Source organism: Aotus nancymaae, unplaced genomic scaffold (genome assembly GCF_030222135.1).
Source record: "Aotus nancymaae isolate 86718 unplaced genomic scaffold, 86718_ANA_hifiasm-v0.15.2.pri h1tg000040l, whole genome shotgun sequence".
NCBI lineage: Eukaryota > Metazoa > Chordata > Mammalia > Primates > Aotidae > Aotus > Aotus nancymaae.
In genome coordinates this window covers 123,452,585-123,478,042 of record NW_026988454.1, presented here as the reverse complement: position 1 = coordinate 123,478,042, position 25,458 = coordinate 123,452,585, and the positions used below count along the sequence as shown (strand labels likewise).

At 38.9% G+C, this 25,458-nt stretch overlaps 1 protein-coding gene and 1 pseudogene across 1 annotated transcript in view; one reads left to right on the top strand and one right to left on the bottom strand.

Moving 5' to 3' along the window:
- Positions 1-25,458, bottom strand: part of BTBD9 (BTB domain containing 9) — a 476,557-nt gene that overhangs the window by 413,592 nt on the left and 37,507 nt on the right. The window contains exons 3-5 of the mRNA XM_012464347.2: positions 15,274-15,637; positions 13,884-14,148; positions 1,908-2,127 (exon numbers count right to left, since the gene is read on the bottom strand). Coding sequence (XP_012319770.2) covers positions 1,908-2,127; positions 13,884-14,148; positions 15,274-15,637 — 849 coding nt within the window. The remainder of the gene's footprint in view (positions 1-1,907; positions 2,128-13,883; positions 14,149-15,273; positions 15,638-25,458) is intronic.
- LOC105725343 (protein TFG-like) lies at positions 8,699-9,882 on the top strand (annotated as a pseudogene).

Here is a 25,458-nt window from a genome sequence, read left to right as displayed (position 1 = left end):
ACCGATCAAGAGATAATGCGTGGGTACAACTTAAAACTTGCCAGCTGATAATCTGGCAGTAATGAAAACAGCCTATCATCCTCCCCTAGTCAGCCACTCTGAGCCATTACATGCAGGTCCCATCCTGAACAAATCTATATTCCCCTGTCATAAGCCAAATTTAAATTTGAGATGCAGTTATTACTTGTACTGTAATATCAACAGGAACAATCTTGGAAGATTTAGGTAACCATAAATGTCAGCCTGCAACCCACAGTAGTGACCAGAAAAGGTCAGCTTATTTTGTGTCATCCCCTCATTTTCTTTGCTGTCCCCTCACTCCCATTCATTTTATTGCTCAGTCTCAAACTGGTTATAACCTTTCATTGAACCTCTCTGGGTTATCAGTAACGCAGGATATAATTTTACAACACGTCAGAATCTTTTTGGCTTCAGATTCTGAATTTTTCACCTTTGTTTAGAATGATAACAACTTGTGTAAGGAAAGAACAGTTAGGTGGTAAAGTTAAATCCCCTGTGAATGTAACGCACATACTAAAACAAAGTGGCCTATAAATATTTAACGTCACAGAAATGATGACAACCACTTTGTTTCAAACATACTAAATAATTTCACTATTAAATGAGTGAAATATGTAAAGCTTTTAGAACAGTGTCTACCACATAATACATAATGAAACTATTGCAATATATGTATTATGATTATGCAGTTATTAATCAGAGACTCTTGGAAATGAGATATGTGGATTGGCTCCATTTTGCCAATTAAAAACATCAAATTATATCCAATAAGATACATATCAGAAAATATATTCTTAATAAAAAGGAAACAGGAAAAGATAACCTGGGGATCTCACACACCCACACACACGGAAAATGCTGATTCACACTTCATAACACTTCCCCTCATACTTGGCTCAAATGGCCCAAAAGGCCAGTGTGGTGGCAGTGGTGCTAACAGAAGAAACACACTACCATATTGTAAGGTTTTCAGGGCATCACCACGATTACTATTTAAGCCCTTCATGCCCAGATCTAAAGAGGTATATGTGGGACACAGTTTCTGGGTATGCAGGTTTTAGGTTTATGATAAACAGTAACGCAATGAGGAAAACAGTTCAGTCCTTGTCGCCCATACTGCTCTGGTACTTTTGCCACTAAGGATGAACCCACAGGCAACAGTGGGTGGAAGCATCACAGTGGCTGGAAGAAAGGCAGAATCCTGATGCCCCTGAGAAACTGAGTGGGTTTCCAAACTGGAGTTCACTGGATTTTTTCACAAATTTCTTTTGTTTTGAGGATAATACTTATCTATACACTAAAAGACAATGTTTCCCTTCACCATAGGGTAAAATGCACTTAAAAGGTTGTAATAGCCAAAAGTAATGAATCAAGTAAATAATATTAACTCATGGTAGAATACCAAATAACTATTAAAAATACATTTTAGAGGAATTTTTTTAAAGGGTAGAATGTTTACAATGTATTAATTTAAAAGTAAAATTAACTTTTTGTATGTCTAATCTCCATTTTATAAAACTATGTGCAGGTTTCTGTTTTGTCTGTATGTCCACACGTAACTGAAAAAAACACTAGGTAGATACATATGAAGATAATGGGTAATGAGATTACTAGCAATTTTTATTTTCTTCTATGTGCTTTTCTATATTTTCTACAGTTTCTAAAATAAACACATATTATTTTTACAATAATAATTTAAAAAGCATATTTCTTTTAAAGAAATATACCCTTTAACTCTTTCCCCAAAACTAACCTTCAAGAGATGGCAGAATGATCACAAAGAAATAAACCATCATATATGTAAAACCAAAGTAGATGACCACAAAGTTAGGTCATCTCAGTCAAACGTAATGTCATTTTCTCTCTAAATCATGCTAATCACTTACCGGCTATCTCGGTCCCACAGGAGTATCCGTATGTGATTGATAATGGATGGCTGACCTAGCTTAATCTCAATGCCGGAACGGCAATCATCATCAATTGGGTGCCTCGAAAATCCATGATCCAAATCATAATTTTGAGTATCACCATCTAATAAGGCCGATTTCAATTCCCCCTTTACAACCTGGGCTCCATACTTCATAGTTGCAATGTTTTCTTCTGGTACTACAGTTAAAAATAGAAAAAACCCAAGGTTAGTGACTATTTAATAAATTATTCTATATTTTTTGAAAAAAGATACAATTCTAGCATTCCAGTTTATTCTAGCATCTGCATTTAAGAACAGGACAGGCAAGTTTATGAGGATAGAAAATACAGAACATCTATGAGGATTAAGACACCATTCAGAGGCCAGGTGCAGTGGTTGAGGCCTGTAATCCCAGCACTTTGGGAGGCCGAGGCAGGTAGACTGCTTGAGCCCAGGAGTTTGAGAGCAGCCTGGGCAACATGGGAAGACCCTGTCCCTTTTCACAACAAAACAAAACAAAACAGAACACTGTTCAGAGTTTAAATTTAGTATTAGTATTACAACCACAAAGTGCTTGAGACTAATGTTATTTTTCAAAAGTTAATAAAACTAGAAAAGGCATGTAACAGGACAAATAAATCAGCTCTGCTGAGTTCATTCTATTAGTAACTTTAATATCTACTAAATAAAAATAGCATGTAAGATGACCTGTGCCTGCCATCTGGACTGAGGACAATGTATAAAAGCAAAGCAAACAGGTCAGATATCTGATAAAACAACAGAAAAAGAAAGGTTCCATATAGCATAGCTGTTAGTCATACATGAATATGCTGAATCAATTAATCTAGCTTATAAAACAAGCTTGTTTAAAGGAAGATATATTTTTTCTTCACTTGAGAATTTTTAAAAATGAAAACTGATAGTCTGTCATGAAAATCAGTATTATGGTTATTATTAAATCCCCTCCCTCACCAACATTACATTTATTAAGTACCAATCGTGCCTGGGACTCTGAAGTCCTCTATGTAAATTATGCTTCACAGATCTGGAACCTATCTTCCAGGTACTAACATTCTAATACTGACACTCTCCATGGAAAGACAAGAGGCTACAGAAAGATGTTAAGAGCTTGAAGAGTCAGAGATTAAACACTGGCTCCACCTTCAGCCAGGTGCATCACTTTGGAGAAGTTTCCCTCTCTCAACTTCCATCTCTCAATAGGGCCAAGTCTATCCACCAAGTGTTTCTCTTTAAGAATTAAATGACACTTTGGGAGGCTGAGGCGGGTGGATCAAGAGGTCAAGAGATCGAGACCATCCTGGTCAACATGGTGAAACCCCATCTCTACTATAAATACAAAAAATTAGCTGGGCATGGTGGCACGTGCCTGTAATCCCAGCTACTCAGGAGGCTGAGGCGGGAGAATTGCCTGAACCCAGGAGGCGGAGGTTGCAGTGAGCCGCGATTGCGCCATTGCACTCCAGCCTGGGTAACAAGAGCGAAACTCCGTCTCAAAAAAAAAAAAAAAAAAAAAGAATTAAATGAGATGATGTTTGTAAAGCATATTATGAGCTCTGCTCATACATATAAGCTTTTCAAAATATATAGCCATTACTATTAAGAAAACATATTAAAAAGCACATAAGAGAAATATGCAAATTTACAGACTGTAAAAAAAATGCCAAATTCTCACAGTACACATATATCTTGGCTGTGTGATTTGAATAGCGGAAAGTGTGGGCTATAATCAGGTTCTTGGTAAAAAGATAGTAATTCATCATTGAGATTTCTTGAAAATTTGGTTTTTTTTTTAAATTTCAAATAAAGATGAGAGTGGCACCAGAAGAGGACAATAAATTGCAGCTGAAAAATGGAAGTTTAAAATGGAAGCAAAAGTCTGTGGCAACCCAGCAAAAATATAGAAAATATCCCAGTAACTTCTTACCATCAGAAGTTTAACTGTTACCAATTTATAACTTTCTAAATTCTAGTAGTGTGTGATAATCATCCTTCTTCCTATTTAACAAATCTTCTATAATACATGATGTGCTAGACACTGTTCTAAGCACTTAGCAAATATTAACTCCTTTGATTTATTCCTAACAATAATCCTTTGAGTACAATACTACTATCACTTCCATTTCACAGATAAGAAGTAGAGGCAGAGAAAAATTAGACTGACTTACTTGCCCCAGGTCACAGGGCCAGCAAGTAGCAGAGCTGAGATCAGAATCCAAGCAGGCTGCCTGCAGGGTCCCTGTTTTTAACAGAATATTCTGCTCCTTCCCTCTTGAAGGGTTTCTGATGGATGGCCATATCTTCCCCCTCCTTCTAATCCCCACTTCCCTCTAAGATTGCCTTAGACCCAGAGGAAAGAAACAAATAGTCTGACAGAGAAAAAAAATGTTAAAGTGAAAAAACCTAAGCTTAAGATTCAGGCTCTATCATTAACTCCCCTTGAGTAAGGCATGTTAGTCTCTCTGAATCTGTCTCTCATCTAAAAAGAATACTTTGTCCAATCAACCTCATAAGGGTACCATAAAAATTACACTACAGATAATATATGCTAAAGTAACATAAAGCATTCATTCAATCAAAAAGCATTTTTCTGAGGACTCATTCTGTACCAGGTACCATGTGCAAGGTATTGGGAGTAATTAGTGAACTCCAGAGAGATAGGTCCTGCCCTCCTGACACCTCCAATATAGAGATGAAGCACTTTATAAGCAAGCAGGCAAACAAAACCTTCAAATCCACGCTTTTCAGAAATCAGTGATACATAATTACTTGGTAAAAATAAACATGTTTTCCCTTCTTGCTAGGTATAAAATGTGGAGGTGCAAAGTCTGTTGCTGCTGATCCCTAGAACCATCTCCTGCAGTCCTGACACCACAAGTCAAAACTAAGCCAAAGGCTGGTCACAGTGGCTCACAACTGTAATCTCAGCACTTTGGGAGGCTGAGGCAGGTGGATCACCTGAGGTCAGGAGTTCGACACCAACCTGACCAACACGATGAAACCCTGTCTCTACTAAAAATACAAAATTAGCCAGGTGTGGTGGCATGAGCCTGCAATCCTGCTACTTGGGAGGGTGAGACAGGAGAATCACTTGAACCTGGGTGGCAGAGGTTGCAATGAGCTGAGATTGTGCCACTGCACTCCAGCCTGGGTGACAGAGCTGAGATTCCATCTCAAAATAAAAAATAAAAAAACCAAGCCCAAGACAGGAACATCAAGCTCTCAGATTTAGAAACTAATGCCACCTAATATGCCACCTCTGGATTTTCTCTAAACATAAGCTTCTTCAACACTAAAACTTATCAAGCTAGGGATAACATACCAGGCACAACAGTTTCAAGTGACTGTGACTAAAGTCTAAAATGGAAATGAAATTTCTACCACAAATCTAAGTCTTCTTTCGAAGTTTATTTCAAGGGTACTTGAAAACTTTCCTAACCACTCTTGATACAGATTCATTCCTGAGAATATTTTTCACTTCAAAACAGAGAACATCTACACAAGTGGAAATTCTCTCATGGTAACAATAATGTGAGTATCTCATAGTATAAAAATATAACTCCAAGAATTTTTCTGCAAAATCTATAATTAAGTGATGAATTTAATAGGAAGAATGATCATGAGAAAATTCAAATCATAATAAAATAAATCAAACCATAAATATTCTTAGTGCCTCTATATCTGTCTATCAGTAGAGAAAAAGCTCTTGAAAAAATACAAAGTGCTGGCCAGGCATGGTGGCTCACGCCTGTAACCCCAGCACTTTGGGAGGCCAAGGCAGGTGGATCACTTGAGTACAGGAGTTTGAGACCATCCTGGCAAACATGGCAAAACCTCATCTCTACTAAAAATACAAAAAATTAGCTGAGCGTGGTGCTACATGCCTGTAATCCCAGCCATCTAGGTGGCTGAGGCATGAGAATCACTTGAACCTAGGAGGTGGAGGTTGCAATGAGCCAAGATTGTGCCAATGCACTCCAGCCTGGGCGACAGGGTAAGACTGTCAAAAAAAACAAGGTGGTAGAGAATAAACAACATAGTAGATAATCATAATGTTTTACACACAATTTTAATGCATTTTACAAGCATCAAGAAAAATATTACGCTTTAAAGTTCTACAGCCAGTTAGAAATTAGCTAATTATTAGAAAGAAAAATAAAGAGAAATGAAGCAGGACCTACCCCTAGCTAACAGTGCCAAGATCTGAGAGGAGTGCTGGGTTAATTACCTTGTGCTTTTCTTTCATTGCTTTATGTTCTTAATTATCTTTTATCGAACTCTCTATTACATGTAGGTTGACATGGTCGTTCACCCCAGTGGAACATCTGGATCCAGACTTAGTTTTCTGCCCAATGCAATCTACTTACCCAATTCTCTCACCTAAATCATTTTCTACTTCCCATCCCAACTTCCCCAGGAAATGGATGGATGCTCCCTTCCTATGAATAATCCCCAAGAACTGCAGCATTACAAATGACTTTCTTGACAATTCCTGTCTTACCTTAACTTTATCTCCCGCTTTTTCCCACTCTCTGCAGGCCTCCTTTCCACATTTGACAGTACTGGTACTCAAACACTCCACAAAATTGAAATAAAAAATAACCCAGGCAGAAGAATCTATGGAAGACCATTTGCCTGGTGAGTCAGAAGACCAGCACTTTGCTTCCAATTCTGGCACTGAATTCACTTGGTAATTTAAGCAAGTTACTTAGAACACAGAGCTGAAAGGGACCTTAATCCTATTAAAGAAAAAAATCCTAAGGTGCTTCCTATGTGCTGCTCTCTGTACTAGACTAAGCCCTCCGTAGCTCACCATCTCAGGAGACAAGAGCACATACACAGATACTACACACTCCCATGGAGGAATACTCATTAGAGATCATTTATACACACCCTATTTACAGATGAGACTTTCTCTGTCACAATAAACCAGAGTTGGGAAGATAAAAATAGTATCTTCTATCTTTGAAGATACAAAGTCAACGAGTTTTATTTATTTGTATTTTTTTAGAGACAGGGGCTTGCTCTGTCACCTAGACTGGAGTGCAGTGGCACAATTATAGCTCATTGCAGTCTCAAACTACTGGGCTCAAGCAATTCTTCTGTCTCAGCTTCCCGAACAGCTGGGACTACAGGCATGGCCCATCACACCAAGCTAATTAAAAAAAAAATTTTTAGAGACTGCATCTCACTATATTGACCAGGCTGATCTCCAACCCCTTGCCTCAAGTGGTCCTCCTGCCTTGTCCTCCCAAAGTGCTGGCATTACAGGTGTGAGTCACTGCACCTAGCTCAAAGAGTTTTGAAAGTATTACAGGTTCACTGTTGTATTACTGTCTTTATGTGATAGATGAGACAATTTTAAATTCTAGTTTAGAAGCAAGGGATGGATTAATTCAGCCACTCATTTATCACTTAAAAAAAAGGTCTAGATTCAGGCACTGTGCTAGGGATGTGCTGGAAAAACAAAGGCAAAATGGCGTAATTATATTGCTCAACAAGCTCAACCTAGTAGAAGTCTAGGCAAATAAACCAAGAATTATAATACCACAGTAGCAAGCTCCCTCAGTCTGAGGAATGAAAACTACAGAGACAGGCAGGTACAGGGTAAAGAGGACAGACTTCACACACACACACACATTTATGTAAACAGGACAGACTTCTCACACACACACACACACACACACACACACATTTATGTACTAACTAATAGTGTAACTTAGCAGTCCTATGAACAGATTAACTTTTTATTCAATAAAGAAAGCTTGAGGATAGAATTTGTGATATGTTCCCTACTATAAACATACAGAAACAAGAAATTACTCTTTCCCCAAATCTAAATGTAATTTAATTTCCCCAAATTAAACCTGAGATATACAAAGTAAAATATAACTCAGCCTTAACTTAAAAAAAGCACTAACTTTTAGGACAGATAGAAATATCTCCACAAGCTAAGACAAAGCTAAATGTCAGGCAGAGGTATAGGTAGTTCAAATACCCCAAGAAAAAAATTTTTCATTAAAAAGTTAATTCTCTTTCCCCAGCTGTATAGAAAAATGTTCATCATTATATATGCATAAAACTAGTCTAAACTACTTTCCAGAAAGACCATCAGAGTTAAGTTTAAAATACCCTTTGGATCCTCTTTTTTTTTTTAAGGGGGAAAAAAATCCCTGTAATTTGGTAAAAAGCCTTAGGACATGCAGCTCTAAGAATTAAACTTTACAGTAACCAATGATAATGAACTCAAAGAAAAAGTATTAGTCTTTATATCCCTGTCCCAAGATAAAACCTCTCTACATTTCATGAAAAGTCCCCAAAGACACAGAATCTATATCCAGGGAAGAAGAACAACCACCTCAAAACCAAATTCTATCAATAATTTCAAAATAAACAGACCTATCTTTTCAAGTCATCAGTCCAGGAATAGTTCTGAAATTTTATATCCTTTTTCTCCCCTAGTAGTGAAGAACTCTGATAAAAGAAAATAATAATAGGAATGGTAAGATAACATTTACTTAGAAAATAACCTATTTGTGGCAATCGGGTGGGCCCACATGAGCCTACAAGCAAGGTGCGGCAGCCATGGAGGGCAACTGAGTGGGCGGTGACCACAGTCTCCCCGCAACACCCTAGCCTGGCGGCCTGGTGTTGGCCCAGTCAGTGGAGACCTGTAGAAAGGTGGTGGCAGTGACCTCCACAAGCCCTCTTTCTCTAGAGCTGAATATATAGAACATCCCGGAGTCCACCATGAATGGACAGTTGGACCTAAGTGGGAAGCTAATCATGAAAGCTCAACTTGGGGAGCATATTCCACAAATTCCTATTCATAATGAAGACATTAATATTACTTATGATGAATTAGTGCTAATGATGCAATGAGTTTTCAGGGGAAAGCTTCTGAGTAATGATGAAGTAACGAAAGTATAAAGATAAAGATCTTATAACAATTTTTGATAGTTCTGACCTTCCCCTTTGCAATTCAGTGTGGTAGGATACTGAAACTGACATTATTTGTTAATGGCCAACAAAGATCCCTTGAATCAAGTCAGGTGAAGTATCTCTGTCGAGAACTAACAGAACTTTGAAATAAAGAACCAGGACCTTTCACCAATATTCCTGAAAACGACACTGTGGATGGCAAGGAAGAAAAGACTGCTTCTTCAGATTCTTCTGGAAAACAGTCTACTCAGGTTATGGCAGCAAGTATGTCAGTTTTTGATCCTTTTAAAAAACCAAGATGAAATCAATAATAATGTTACGTTGTCGTTTGGCTTAACAGATGATCAGGTTTCAGGGCAACCCAGTGCTCCTGCAGAAGACTGTTCAGGAACACCTGACAGCATCGCCACCTCCTCCTCAGCAGCAGCAGCTCACCCACCAGGAGTTCAGCCACAGCAACCACCATATACAGGAGCTGAGATACAAGCAGGTCAGACTGAAAGTCCTATACCAACAGTACCAGTAACAGGTCAGCAATGGTGCGCAGCAGCTGCAGGCTCCACCTCAGCAGCCTCAACAGTACGGTATTCAGTATTCAACAAGCCATAGTTAGCAGACTGGACCCCAACAACCTCAGCAGTTCCAGAAATATGGCCAGCAACCAACTACCCAGGCACCAGCTCCTGCCTTTCTGGTCAGCCTCAACAATTGCCTGCTCAGCCGCCACAGCAATACCAAGAGAGCAATTATCCTGCACAAATTTATACTATCCAAACTTCTCAGCCTACTAATTATACTGGGCTCCCCACCTCCCCGCCTCTAAACCTGGAATGGCTCCAAGCCAACCTCGGGGTCTATCGACCAAGACCAGGTTTTACTTCACATCCTGTAAGTACCATGACCTTTCCTCCAAGCAGGCCTAATCCTTATCCTTTCCTAATCCTAATCTCTTTGTCAGGGGCTATACCCAATCTGGATCTGGTTATCGATAAGAAGGCTCATCTACACCAGTTAATGTAGCTGCTAGCTATTGGCCTCCCAAAAGACTCTAGGACTATTTTAATTTGTACTAAAGTTCAGAAATTTTAAAAGCAAAGCATTTTTTATGGTATCTTTGTTGCTGTTAATTGAAAGTATAATTTGCTGGAACACAAAGACCAAAATGAAAGTTTTTTCCTCCCTGCTTAAAAATGCAGCAGCTTCTTACTTATTTTGGAACACTACTCTTACATATCTGTAAAGTGACTGACTTTCTAGCTTCCCTTGTCCAGAGGATATCAAAATGCTAGTGTGAGGTTTGGCCATCTTACTTGGCTTTCTGCTATTAAGATGCTGTACTAAAGTAAGTCCTTTGAGAATACAACTAGATGTTACGTATAAAATGTAACACTGATAGATTAATAAAGATGGTTGAATTTAAAAAAAAACTTTTTTCAGGTCTGACAGGAAAGTGTTATGCTTTCTTGTATTTATATTATTGATTTTATTATTCATATGCTTTAAAAGTCGGGAAAAACAGACTGTTACTTAATCATTACTCAAGTTTAGAAGTGAGATAAAGGATTCCCAAATATTTACATAACCTCTTCCTTGAGCTTCCCCTCATTTACTCCAAAGTGAAGAATTTAACATTGATGAACAACAATCTCAGTGTATGTATCATTCCAGAACTGGGTGCCTCATCTGGCTAAGTACTCCCTTTCGCAACTAATCTCATGAGTTTCTTATAACCCAGGTACTACCCTTATACTGACCAGTTGATCATTCCAAGCTACCAGTAACCATGTGAAATGTCCAAAACAAATCCTCACTCCTGCAAACATGTTCCAAGACTGTCCCTATTGTGAATCCAGTTCTAGGGCCTTTTCAGCACTTCAAATCAAATCTAGGGCAAGTAAGGGAAATGAACTGATATAAGACAGGATTCAACATGAGAATTTGAAAAGCCTAACACTAATGACTCATCTTACTACCTCTTCACTTGCCATCCTCCCACACTTTATCCAAAGCTGACCCTTAACTCATACCATTCTCTAGCACCTCTGATTTCTTTCTGGACTCTCCCAGCCTGATCTCTCTAGCTACCATACTATTTTTTTACTACCTTTCAATCCAATTCACAAATCAGAGAGGCAGTATGCTATCTCTATTACGTTTTCAAACATCCATGGCCTAATTCCCTGGAAGCCAGTCTTCTGTCCAGATTACTTACCAACTAATCATGATTTAGATCCAAAAGTTGTCTCTGAATTTTCTTGACCTCCCCATCATGAGACCACTGACCACTGAATCCATATGAAAGCTCTCTCCTGTGGTTGTCCTCTGTAACTCTCTTCAGTCCCAAATGTCTTCCTTCTTTCTTCTCTACCTTAAGTGCCCTAGCTATAGGTTTTTTCCAAGTCTCAGACTTAGATTTTTACTTCTTTCTCTATACTCTGGCTCAGGTTTCAAGTCTTTTATCACCAGATCTGACCGCTTCCTAAACAGTAATGTGTTCCTACTTCGTATTAGACATTTCTCCCTGCATTCATTCCCTAAGCATTCACCAAGTACCAGTTATATGCTATTAAGTGTGTTAAATGTTGAGGATATAGAGATCAATAAGGCCTACAAAGATCACCTCTGCCTTCAAGGATCAAAGACAAGTAAACAAAAATGTTTAAAACAATGTGATCAATGTGATAATTCTCACACAGATGTACAGAGAAAAGAAAAAAACACATCGAAATGATATATGGTAACAATGGGTTCCTATACGGAGCTAATACACATTATTTGCACACATTATTTCAATTAAGTCTCATAACAATACTAGGAAGTAAAAGGTAAAACTCTTTAAATAATTTAATACCAGATCGTACAACTAGTAAGTGACTAATTCAGGATTTGAGGTCAAATGTGTCTGAGCCAAAACTTATGTTTTTTCTTCTATAATCAGTGAAAAGAAATCTAGACCTGATAAGTCAGGAGAGAGGTCTGTTAAGGACATCTATTTAAGATCAATAAGTATTTCCAGAGAGTGCTCAAAGGCATAGTCAAGAAGAGAACACTCAGGAAAATGACTAGCACAGGACAGAACTTACAACTTGCATGTCCCTCAAACCCTCAAACTCAATCTAAAACAAGCTCAGCATCTTCTTCAAAGAAGTACTGTACTGTATTTCATTACTAAGACACGCTTGGTGATCAATTTTAAAATTTCTGAAATTGCGATGTAGACATCATAGTGTGTCACGGTTAATTGGCAGTATTGTTTCTTTCCTTAGTGGAACATAAGATAATGGTGCCTGAGAATTTCCGACTTCTTAGATGTGATAACAAATGGTGACTCTCTCCTAAATTTAATTCCCAAATTTAAATCACTTGAATCACCAAGTTCTATTTTTTTCCATAATATCCATTCTAATCATCCATTATTTTCAATTTCCCTGCCACCAATCTAGTTTAAGGTAGTATCAATTGTGCACAGATTAAATACCCTCCTCACTGGTCTCCCTGAATCAGTTTCCCCCTACCTATTCTAAATCCTCAAATACAGCACTATGAATCAGTTTTTCAAAACCACCACTGTATGCATACCACTCTTCCTCTCTCAAATTGGTTCCACACTGCATATAAGGGAGATTCCAATCTAGTTTCAAAGACTTCCATAAACTAGCCTAAGCTGACCTTCACATAGTTTTTCTGCTATTAATCAATAAAAGCCTTCTACTCTAATCAAGCTCTTCTATTCATGGTCTCTTCAAATACTCTAACCTCTGTCTATTAACTTCATGATTCTTTCCAACTGAAATTCACCCAACTCTTACACTATTTGAATCAAATGTCAAGGCTCAACTCAAGCTTCGTAACCTCCATGAAATCTCCCTCAATCATGCCAAGCCATTTCTTCTTCTTCTGAAGTTCTATAACATGTACTCCCTTGAATATTGTTGTATTTAACTTTTCATGGGAGTTTATGTCTTATTTCCACAATGAAATTAAAAGGATCAAAAGCAGAGACTATATGTAACAACTATGCAGCATAGTTCAGCGGTTAATTACACAGCTTCTGGGGCCAAACTACATAGGTTTGACTCTCATCTCTGCCATAATTCTGTGTGACCTTGAGCAGTTACTTAATTTCTCTGTTTCATTTTGTAAAATGGAGTCAATGACAGTATATACCTCAAAGAGTTGTAAGAATTAAATGGTCATGTAGGACCTGTTCTTGATACATACTATGCACTCTGTAAGTGTTAATTGCTATGAATTTGTTAATAAGAAAAATTACCACTTAAGTGGTGGTTAAGTATTGGAAATACTACATAAGTGTTAGCTATTATGCAGACAAAAGCTATTATACAAATGTCATACAGACATTCCGAATATTAAGTATGGTGCAGAGACACTCAGAGGTAGAATCCCCTAGCTCTGGAAATCCATATTTACAAGCCAGACTCAAAAAATAGCCGAGCATGGTGGCAGGCACCCGTAATCCCAGCTACTTGGGAGGCTGAGGCAGGAGAATTGCTTGAACCTGGAGGTTGCAGTGAGCCAAGATTGCACCATTGCACTCCAGCCTGGGTAACAAGAGTGAAACTCCGTCTCAAAAAAAAAAAAAAGAATCTCCATGTTCATGGTACCCAAAATAATAAGAACGCATCATGTACTCAGTATTTACTTGATGGAGGAAGGAAGAAAAGGTCTTAACATGAGAAGCAGCTTTTTAGCAAAGTGTCTATTTCTGACATTCTGGGGGAGCAGTTGAGAAATCTGTCCAGGAATGGAAAGAAGTATCTATTTTAGGGTCTATAAAGGCTAATCAATCTCAGGAGGAATTGACAGGAAAATGACAAGGAAAGACATTTCACAGGAAGCAAAGCTAGCTGTTTATAAATGTACATATTTCATGTACACCTGCATTATACAGTTCTGTAGTAGCTCTGTAGTTGTGAACAGCGTAACAGGCATGTAAAGTTTCTTGGTGAGTTTAGGATAGACAGGTACTTACTGAGCATGCCTCTGTAATTGAGGTCCATATCCCGGCTCTCAGATCGCACTTTAATGGCATCCAGAATGGCATCAGGAGACAACAGTCCTGAAGGCCTCACAACATTCAGAAGTTCAGTGAGGCTCATGAGAGGTAAACGCACAGCCTGCATGATTTCAGCATGATTCTCCTTTGAATTGTGCTTACACCAGTTTAGTAAGGCTAGGAAAATATCTTTTTCGGGAGCTGCAAATGAATCTCTTAACACGATACTTAAAAGTGCTGTCTGAAAAGGATAGAAAGGTAAAATTCCAGTCATATGAAGTTCAACCATTGCATGATCAATCAGTAAAAGCTTACAGAACAAGTATAACTTATATTTAGCCAATTAACTCTTTTTGACCCCCTTCTTCCCTTATGCTTTGTGCCACATATTCTCCTGCTCATTATGGCTGTGTAAATAACAAGGATGGTAGCACCTTTCTTTTATGCTCAGCTATCTTGTACCACTACAACAAACATCTAGTCTTTCCAAACATATCTGCATCCATCTTTTTTAAAACAGCAAAAAGAAAAATGCCAAAGTGAAAAGCTGTCAATACATACAAATTCTTCAAGAAACTGTACATTGTTAAGTTAGAAAGATACATCTGGCATTTAAAATTCAAAGTGTTTTGTTTTACAGTATTACTTCACTACCATATTTTTGGCTCTCAGATCTCCAAACTGACCTCCAGCAATAATGGTGCAACCCTCAAAGATCATTGTCTTTAAAAATCAAGTAGAAAAAAAGAAATAGGATAACACAAATCTTAATCTACACTCAAATCAAGATATGTAGCTTTTCAATAGGTTTTCTCATTAGAAATATCCAGGTTCTAGAAGGAACACAACAAGAGAAATGGAGAGATAATCACTACCCGAGTTCAAAGGAAGATTTGAGCAAATCAGTTTTACTCTAGCTATAATACTGAATTTTAAGCCAGCAAAAAAAAGCAGTGACTTAAAGACATCAAATGATGCATTAGATCTCTTTTATGAATTTGCCTGTTTGCTCTAAGGAAGTATTAGTCACACTCTCTGTCAGAGAGAAACAAAACCAAAAGGTAGTATGCAAGACCACAAAGGATCCTATTTGGTTGTTACTACACTGAAAACAACTACTCAGCAGCACAGTCTCTTTTACACATAAAACTTACCAGAAGAACCTTAAAAGAAAACATAAACAACCAGCCCCTCTCTTTTATGATCTAGAGTCCTAGTAGCTGGAGGCAAGTGGCTGGACCAGATAACCTCTTTGATACCAATGATTTTTATTTTTCTATTCTTAGTCCATTGCTATACTTCTGCTTTATAGGTATAAATAAAACAATGCATGCCTATAAATTACTTGTAGACAAATGACACACACCTTAGAAAGAGAGAGGAAACCTTCACTTGAGAGCACCTCCTGAGCATTCCTGTCCATAAACATGCAGCACATACAAGTTAACTTGGGAAGTGAGTACAGACTGGCAACATCAAAAGTCATACAGACATTCTGAATGTTAAGTATGGTGCAGAGATACTCAGAAGTAGAATCCTCTAGCTCTGGAAATCCATATTTATGAGCCAGGCTTAAAAAGTCCAGCAGCACCTCCTCCTTCTCATCAGTCAGCGTTGCCCGCCCTGTGTAGATATACTTGAGTAGCATTGTGAATGCTTCTGCAGTGGTGTCTTGGAGAGGAATTTCTGCTTCAGGCTGAGACTCTCGCATTCCACCATACAATAATGCTCTGCACATCAGGGAAGAAACACATGAAGAAACCTTCAAATAGGATTTGCTACAAAATATTGGAAATAACAGTTATCAACATTATGCAAATATAAATTTGCTTAATGACACAAAGATCAAATGAAAAAAAGCAAAGTAATCATATAAAATAGTTCTTTAAAGGAAGCAAGAGGAATGATTTTAAAACTATCTGAGTTAATTCTATAAACCACTGAAATATTCTGAAATTTTTTCTGAGATATTCTGAAAGCTCAAGATATGTGATAGGTATTAAATAGAAAGATGAGTGTGATCTTTTGAGAGGCACAATGAAGTTGATAAAAAGATGTTAAAGGTCAATAAAGCAATTTAAAAAGTAAAACTCTATAGGAAAAGATATAACCAGATAAAGACGAACACTAATATGATATCATTCTCCCCTGTAAGAGTGGCAGAAATTAAAAGGCTTGTTAATATCAGTGCTGCAAAAGCAATGGAAAAACAGGTTGAACAGGTTGTTTGATGCACTGCTTTGAGAGTACAAATGTGCAGCCCTTTATGGAAAGAAATTTAGTAGCATACAGTCAAATCTAAAATGTGCATACCCTTCAACTCAGTAATCTCTTTTAGGACTCATTTCTAGAGAAATAATACAGTAAAGAAAAATGTGTAAGAATGCACACTGAAACAATGGAACAAATCTAAATGTCCATCAACAGCAACATGGTTAAAAAAAACTGTGATATACACATTCTATGCAGCCTTTAGAAAGATCAACAGAGATCAACATGTACTGTTTTGAAAAGATGTCCAGGGTATGGTAGTTGAGTAAGTAAAATTGCAGATCCATATGTACTGCATGAAAAAAGTATATTACCACATATTTACATGTTTATGCACATACGTCTGTACAGATATTTCTTTAAATTAAATCAGAGGAAATCAGATTAGATTTAAAGATTTTTTTTTTTTTTTTATTTATTTATTGCATTTTAGGTTTTGGGGTACATGTGAAAAACATGCAAGGTTGTTGCATAGGTGCATACGTGGCAGTGTGATTTGCTGCCTTCCTCCCCTTCACCCATATCTGGCGTTTCTCCCCATGCTGTCCCTCCCCAATTCCCCACCCCCCCGCTGTCCCCCCCCACTCCCCCACAACAGACCCCCATGTATAGTGCTCCCCTCCCTGTGTCCATATGTTCTCCTTGTTCAACACCCGCCTATGAGTGAGAACATGTGGTGTTTGATTTTGTGTTCTTGTGTCAGTTTGCTGAGAATGATGGTTTCCAGGTTCATCCATGTCCCTACAAAGGACGCGAACTCCTCGTTTTTAATGGCTGCATAATATTCCATGGTGTATATGTGCCACATTTTTCCTGTCCAGTCTATCATCGATGGGCATTTGGGTTGGTTCCAGGTCTTTGCTATTGTAAACTGTGCTGCTATGAACATTCGTGTGCATGTGTCCTTATAGTAGAACGATTTATAATCCTTTGGATATATGCCCAGTAATGGGATTGCTGGGTCAAATGGAATTTCTATTTCTAGGTCCTTGAGGAATCGCCACACTGTTTTCCACAATGGTTGAACTAATTTACACTCCCACCAACAGTGTAAAAGTGTTCCTATTTCTCCACATCCTCTCCAGCATCTGTTGTCTCCAGATTTTTTAATGATTGCCATTCTAACTGGTGTGAGATGGTATCTCAATGTAGTTTTGATTTGCATTTCTCTAATGGCCAGTGATGATGAGCATTTTTTCATATGCTTGTTGGCCTCATGTATGTCTTCTTTTGTAAAGTATCTGTTCATATCCTTCGCCCACTTTTGAATGGGCTTGTTTGTTTTTTTCTTGTAAATCTTTTTTAGCTCGTTGTAAATTCTGGATATCAGCCCTTTGTCAGATGGGTAGGCTGCAAAAATTTTTTCCCATTCTGTTGGTTGCCGATTCACTCTATTGACTGTTTCTTTTGCTGTGCAGAAGCTGTGGAGTTTGATTAGGTCCCATTTGTCTATTTTGGCTTTTGTTGCCAATGCTTTTGGTGTTTTGGTCATGAAGTCCTTGCCTACGCCTATGTCCTGAATGGTTTTGCCTAGGTTTCCTTCTAGTGTTTTTATGGTGTTAGGCCTTATGTTTAAGTCTTTAATCCATCTGGAGTCAATTTTAGTGTAAGGTGTCAGGAAGGGGTAGAGTTTCTGCTTTCTGCATATGGCTAGCCAGTTTTCCCAACACCACTTATTGAACAGGGAATCCTTTCCCCATTGCTTGTTTTTATCAGGTTTGTCAAAGATCGGGTGGTTGTAGATATGTTGTGTTGCCTCCGACGCCTCTGTTCTGTTCCATTGGTCTATATCTCTGTTTTGGTACCAGTACCATGCTGTTTTGATTACTGTAGCCTTGTAGTAGAGTTTGATGTCTGGTAGTGTGATGCCTCCTGCTTTGTTCTTTTTGCTTAGAATTGACTTGGCTATGCGGGCTCTCTTTTGGTTCCATATGAAGTTTAAGGTGGTTTTTTCCAGTTCTGTGAAGAAGGTCATTGGTAGCTTGATGGGGATAGCATTGAATCTGTATATTACTTTGGGCAGTATGGCCATTTTCACGATATTAATTCTTCCTAACCATGAACATGGAATGTTTCTCCATCTGTTTGTGTCCTCTCTTATTTCGTTGAGCAGTGATTTGTAGTTCTCCTTGAAGAGGTCCTTTACATTCCTTGTTAGTTGTATTCCTAGGTATTTTATTCTCTTTGTAGCAATTGTGAATGGCAGTTCGTTCTTGATTTGGCTCTCTTTAAGTCTGTTATTGGTGTATAGGAATGCCTGTGATTTTTGCACATTGATTTTGTATCCTGAGACTTTGCTGAAGTTGCTTATCAGTTTCAGGAGCTTTTGGGCTGAGATGAGGGGGTCTTCTAGATATACAATCATGTCGTCTGCAAATAGAGACAATTTGACTTCCTCCTTTCCTAATTGAATACCCTTTATTTCTTTTTCTTGCCTGATTGCTCTGCCTAGAACTTCCAGTACTATATTGAATAGGAGTGGTGAGAGAGGGCATCCTTGTCTAGTGCCAGATTTCAAAGGGAATGCTTCCAGTTTTTGCCCGTTCAGTATGATATTGGCTGTTGGTTTGTCATAAATAGCTTTTATTATTTTGAGATACGTTCCATCGATACCTAGTTTATTGAGGGTTTTTAGCATAAAGGGCTGTTGAATTTTGTCGAAGGCCTTCTCTGCATCGATTGAGATAATCATGTGGTTTTTGTCTTTGGTTCTGTTTATGTGGTGAATTACATTTATAGACTTGCGTATATTGAACCAGCCTTGCATCCCCGGGATGAATCCTACTTGATCATGGTGGATAAGCTTTTTGATGTGCTGTTGTAATCGGCTTGCCATTATTTTATTGAAGATTTTTGCATCTATGTTCATCATGGATATTGGCCTGTAGTTTTCTTTTCTTGTTGAGTCTCTGCCAGGTTTTGGTATTAGGATGATGTTGGTCTCATAAAATGATTTGGGAAGGATTCCCTCTTTTTGGATTATTTGGAATAGTTTCAGTAGGAATGGTACCAGTTCCTCTTTGTATGTCTGGTAGAATTCGGCTGTGAACCCATCTGGACCTGGGCTTTTTTTGGGTGGTAGGCTCTTAATTGCTGCCTCGACTTCAGACCTTGTTATTGGTCTATTCAGGGTTTCGGCTTCTTCCTGGTTTAGGCTTGGGAGCAGGCAGCTGTCCAGGAATTTATCCATTTCCTCCAGGTTTTCTAATTTATGTGCATAGAGTTGTTTGTAATAATCTCTGATGATGGTTTGAATTTCTGTGGAATCTGTGGTGATATCCCCTTTGTCATTTTTTATTGCATCTATTTGATTATTCTCTCTTTTCTTTTTTATTAGTCTGGCTAGTGGTCTGTCTATTTTGTTGATCTTTTCAAAAAACCAGCTCCTGGATTTCTTGATTTTTTGAAGGGTTTTTCGTGTCTCTATCTCCTTCAATTCTGCTTTGATCTTAGTTATTTCTTGTCTTCTGCTAGGTTTTGAGTTTTTTTGATCTTGCTCCTCTAGCTCTTTCAATTTTGACGATAGGGTGTCAATTTTAGATCTCTCCCTTCTTCTCATGTGGGCACTTATTGCTATATATTTTCCTCTAGAGACTGCTTTAAATGTGTCCCAGAGATTCTGGTATGTGGTGTCTTCATTCTCGTTGGTTTCGAAGAACGTCTTTATTTCTGCCTTCATTTCATTGTTTATCCAGTCAACATTCAGGAGAAAGTTGTTCATTTTCCATGAGGCTGTGCGGTTCTGGGTTGGTTTCTGAATTCTGAGTTCTAACTTGATTGCACTGTGGTCTGAGAGACTGTTTGTTATGGTTTCCGTTCTTTTGCATTTGCTGAGGAGTGATTTACTTCCAATTATGTGGTCAATTTTAGAGTAGGTGTGATGTGGTGCTGAGAAGAATGTATATTCTGTGGATTTGGGGTGGAGAGTTCTGTAAATGTCTATTAGGTTTGCTTGTTCCAGGTCTGAGTTCAAGTCCTGGATATCCTTGTTAATTTTCTGTCTCGTTGATCTGTCTAATATTGACAATGGTGTGTTGAAGTCTCCCACTATTATTGTGTGGGAGTCTAAGTCTCTTTGTAAGTCTTTAAGAACTTGCCTTATGTATCTGGGTGCTCCTGTATTAGGTGCATATATATTTAGGATCGTTAGCTCTTCTTGCTGCATTGATCCTTTTACCATTATGTAATGTCCTTCTTTGTCTCTTTTGATCTTTGTTGCTTTAAAGTCTATTTTATCAGAGATGAGAATTGCAACTCCTGCTTTTTTTTGCTCTCCATTTGCTTGGTAAATCTTCCTCCATCCCTTTATTTTGAGCCTTTGTGTATCCTTGCATGCGAGATGGGTTTCCTGGATACAGCACACTGATGGGTTTTGGCTTTTTATCCAATTTGCCAGTCTGTGTCTTTTGATTGGGGCATTTAGTCCGTTTACATTTAGGGTTAATATTGTTATGTGTGAATTCGATCCTGTCATTTTGGTGCTAGGTGGCTGTTTTGCCCTTTGGTTGATGCAGATTCTTCATTGTGTTGATGCTCTTTACCTTTTCGTGTGTTTTTGGAGTGGCTGGTACTGGTTGTTCTTTTCTATGTGTAGTGCCTCCTTCAGGAGCTCTTGTAGAGCTGGTCTGGTGGTGATGAACTCTCTGAGTTCTTGCTTGTTCACAAAGGATTTTATTTTTCCTTCACTTATGAAGCTTAGTTTGGCTGGATACGAAATTCTGGGTTGAAAGTTCTTTTCCTTAAGGATGTTGAATATCAGCCCCCACTCTCTTCTGGCCTGTAGGGTTTCTGCTGAGAGATCTGCAGTGAGTCTGATGGGCTTCCCTTTGTGGGTAACCCGACCTTTCTCTCTGGCTGCCCTTAGTATTTTCTCCTTCATTTCAACCCTGGTGAATCTGATGATTATGTGTCTTGGGGTTGCTCTTCTAGAGGAGTATCTTTGTGGTGTTCTCTGTATTTCCTGGACTTGAATCTTGGCCTGCCTTGTTAGGTTGGGGAAGTTTTCCTGGATAATATCCTGAAGAGTATTTTCCAGCTTGGATGCATTCTCTTCGTCACATTCAGGTACACCTATCAAACGTAGATTAGGTCTTTTCACATAGTCCCATATTTCTTGTTGACTTTGTTCATTCCTTTTTACCTTGTTTTCTCTGATCTTCCCTTCTCGTTTTATTTCATTCAGTTGATCTTCGACCTCTGATATCCTTTCTTCTGCTTGGTCAATTCGGCTGTTGAAACTTGTGCATGCTTCACGAAGTTCTCGTGTTGTGTTTTTCAGCTCCATCAATTCGCTCATATTCCTCTCTAAGTTGTCCATTCTTGTTAGCATTTCGTCAAGTCTTTTTTCAAGGTTCTTAGTTTCTTTGCATTGGGTTAGAACATGTTCTTTTAGCTCACGGAAGTTTCTTATTATCCACTTTCTGAAAGCTGATTCTGTCATTTCATCACACTCATTCTCCATCCAGTCTTGTTCCCTTGCTGGTGAGGAGTTGTGATCCCTTGTAGGAGGAGAAGTGTTCTGGTTTTGGGTGTTTTCATCCTTTTTGCGCTGGTTTCTTCCCATCTTTGTGGATTTATCCACCTGTTGACTTTGTAGTTGTTGTCTTTCTGATTTTGGTAATTTTAAGTCTGCTGTGGCAGAACTCATAAACCCCCTGCTCTTCCCCCCAGGTGTTCTGTCCCAGGGAGTTACGGTTTTATGGTGTTCCCCTGTGCGGTTGCTGTTTTCCCTGCCCACAAGGTGGCAGCCTAGTCACACTCAGTTTGCAGAGGCTTCGCTAAGCTGCTGTGGGCTCCACCCAGCTTCCGTGTGAACTTCTGGGTGTAGTTAGAACTGCTTCCGCGATGTTGGCCCGCCCCTGTAGTGACGGAGTCTCTGTAGTGGCGGATTGCCTTGTTAGATTGCCCTGGGAACAGCAGGGTGCCTATGGAGAATGCCCCTCCTCCACAGAGCTGGACCGTCCCGGTTTCAGTTGTGTTTCAGGTCTTCTTGCTGGGTAAGAGGGGACACCGTCTCATCTGATCTGCCTCCGGAGCCGCTGCGTTGGCTAAAGCCGCGGCTCTGAGATTCGTGGCGCTGGCCTGGCTCCCCGTTTCAGCTCCCCTTGCTGGCTTATAGGGGACTCAGACTCTCTCACTTTGTACAGTGAGCCGTTGCCTCAGGGTGCCGGCCCAGCGGCTGCGCCGTTCAAGCCAGCGGCACCAGCGGCGCTGGCGACCCGTGTGGCTTCTCTGCGTGTGAATCTCCTGGTCTGTGGGCAGTAAAAATCAGTCTGGAAATACGGCGTCCACTCACCCTCTGTGCTTTCTCTTGGAGCTGCATTCCCGAGTTCCTCCTAAGCGGCCATCTTGGATCTCTCTCCGATTTAAAGATTTTTTTAAAATCAGAGGAAATTCATATTAAACTGTTAACATCACATCTCTGGGAAATGGTATTAGATGGTGGAGAGACAAAGACTTTCATTTGTTACTTTATAAATTAAAAATGAAATTACTGATAGGATTAGGGTGATTTTTTATTTTTTTCCTTTCAGATTAAACAAAAAGCCCTACATTATTGCTTATTTAAAAAAATGAAAACTAGACAATTCAGTCAGATAATGAATTTGAATTTCTACCTCTATTACCGCTTCTCGGCCTTTTGGCTAAGATCAAGTGTTGAATTTCTACCTCTATTAATCAAGCAGGAATAATATGAACCAATTAAACTTCCAACCTATCAGGTAAGAAAGGAGGAACAGGATAAGGGAGAAGTGCAGAAAAGGGAAAGAAGAATACAGAATGAGTAAGAAAAGATGCAAAAGTGACAGGAAGAGACTGGAAGCAAGAAAGATATTCTCTCTGTTCCTAAAATTCTCAGAGTAGGACTAGCATTTCAGGGTCACCTATCTGGAACTTGTCCCACACTCCCCAAGAACCTAGCATTCTTGCTTGCCCCAGGAAAATAGCTGAAACCATCCAGCAAAGATTCATGAATATTCTGAGCACACCTCTTCACTGGGTTATACTCTGCCTAAAAATACCCTTGAAGGTTTCCATTAATCCAGAGAGCATCCAATCATTACTCTAAAATTACCAAATTAAATAACTTCTCCTTTTTGGGGAGACCTCAACAAGACTTAACTCTAGTCCTGTATGATCTGTGGTATTTATCTGGATTCTCAATGCTTTAAAAGTGGTTTTGATGAGGCTCCCTTGGAACAATAAATATGAACCCCCAAGACAAGCACAGAGGTTCGATGTTTATTATGAAAAGTTTCCTCCTATACAGTTCCTCATCTGGGAATTGACAGGCTATTATGACAGTACTCAGGCGTCTTCTGACAGCTGACAGTTAACATTCCTTTGCATATGAATACTGTCAGCATTGAGAATCTAAGTAAGGCAGCATTGAGCTTAGCTCTAAGGTAGACTTAGAGGTAAAGCTTAGCTCTAAGGTAGTCGAAGGTAGACTCTAAGCTTAGCTTAGTGAGCCATCAAATATTACAAAGGTTAAATATCTACAAAGACATCAAGAACAAGGTCAGTAAGTGGGGGTAGTATATTCCATTCACTCAGTACGATCTTCAACTTTCTAAAAGTATTTGAGTTTCTTTTAAGAATATACTAATCACTGAAACGATACCCACATAGAGTTGTTTCAATTTATTTTTGAAAGAGGGCAAGGTATACAGTATTAATAAATAATAAACACAGGCTGAGTTGGAACGGCAATCATTAAAAAATCTAGAGACAACAGATGCTGGAGAGGATGTGGAGAAATAGGAACACTTTTACACTGTTGGTGGGAGTGTAAATTAGTTCAACCATTGTGGAAGACAGTGTGGTGATTCCTCAAGGACCTAGAAATAGAAATTCCATTTGACCCAGCAATCCCATTACTGAGTATATATCCAAAGGATTATAAATCGTTCTACTATAAGGACACATGCACACGAATGTTCATTGCAGCACAGTTTACAATAGCAAAGACCTGGAACCAACCCAAATGTCCATCAATGATAGACTGGACAGGAAAAATGTGGCACATATACACCATGGAATATTATGCAGCCATCAAAAATGATGAGTTCGCGTCCTTTGTAGGGACATGGATGAACCTGGAAACCATCATTCTCAGCAAACTGACACAAGAACACAAAATCAAACATCACATGTTCTCACTCATAGACAGGTGTTGAACAATGGGAACGCATGAACACAGGGAGGAGAGCACTATACACTGGGGTCTGTTGGGGGGGAGTGGGGGGGACAGTGGGGGGTGGGGAGTTGGGGAGAGAGAGTAAGGGGAGAAATGCCACATATAGCTGAAGGGGAGGAAGGCAGTAAACCATACTGCCACGTATGCACCTATGCAACAATCTTGCATGTTTTTCACAGGTACCCCAAAACCTAAAATGCAATAAAAAACAAACAAACAAAAAAAAACACCACAGGCTGAGAAGTTCTGACTTAATAAAAAGTGGACTCTTGTAAAACACTTTAATAGTAATGACTGGACCAAACATTTTAAAAGGGAAATAAACACAAAAGGAAAAGTGTGCAGAGGACAGAGGCTGGTAAGAAATAATGGCTAGACCAAGGTCAGATGCCTTGGTAGAGTTGACTACTAGGAAGAAGAGGAGAGTGTTAGAAGTTTTAACAGACTCCTCATTTTTCTAAGCTCCTAGTTTTACCTACAGTGGCATTTTACATGTATAAGATAAGAAGTTTATGAAAAACCATAAGAGCTCTAGCTATAGAGTAAATATTTCCAGGAGACACACTTTACCACAACATGTCTGACTCTAGGTGTTGCTGTCTCTCTTAATTCTGATGATAAAAGCTAGACTGCGGTTATCACTAGAAGGTAACTAAAATGTTCTCTAAGCCAATGGCATCTCCATTTCAGGTACCAAGTTTCCCAGATAAATCTCTAACTCTGTGGACTATCTTTGTCCTTACAAATAGAAGATCCATTATCAAGCATAAATTATAACTCAGTAATTCAGTGATGACTCAATTTTGACAAATATTAGGTAAAATGTAGAGTAGTTAAAGATCAGCTTAAGATGTATAACCCTGGAAATTAAGGACTCAAGTAACAAACAATAGCTACAGATAAGTACACCTCTTAGACCTGCTGGGTTACTAACAGGTCCTAGACCTCAGCAGTCTCAAACCAAGGGGGTATATGTGCCTATTAGCAGGTCCAGAGGTCAGTCTACCTATACAAAAAGAAGCTTAAGTCCCATTAGCCATCTACTGTGAGGAGAAGGTGAGGACAACAAAGACTCAGCCT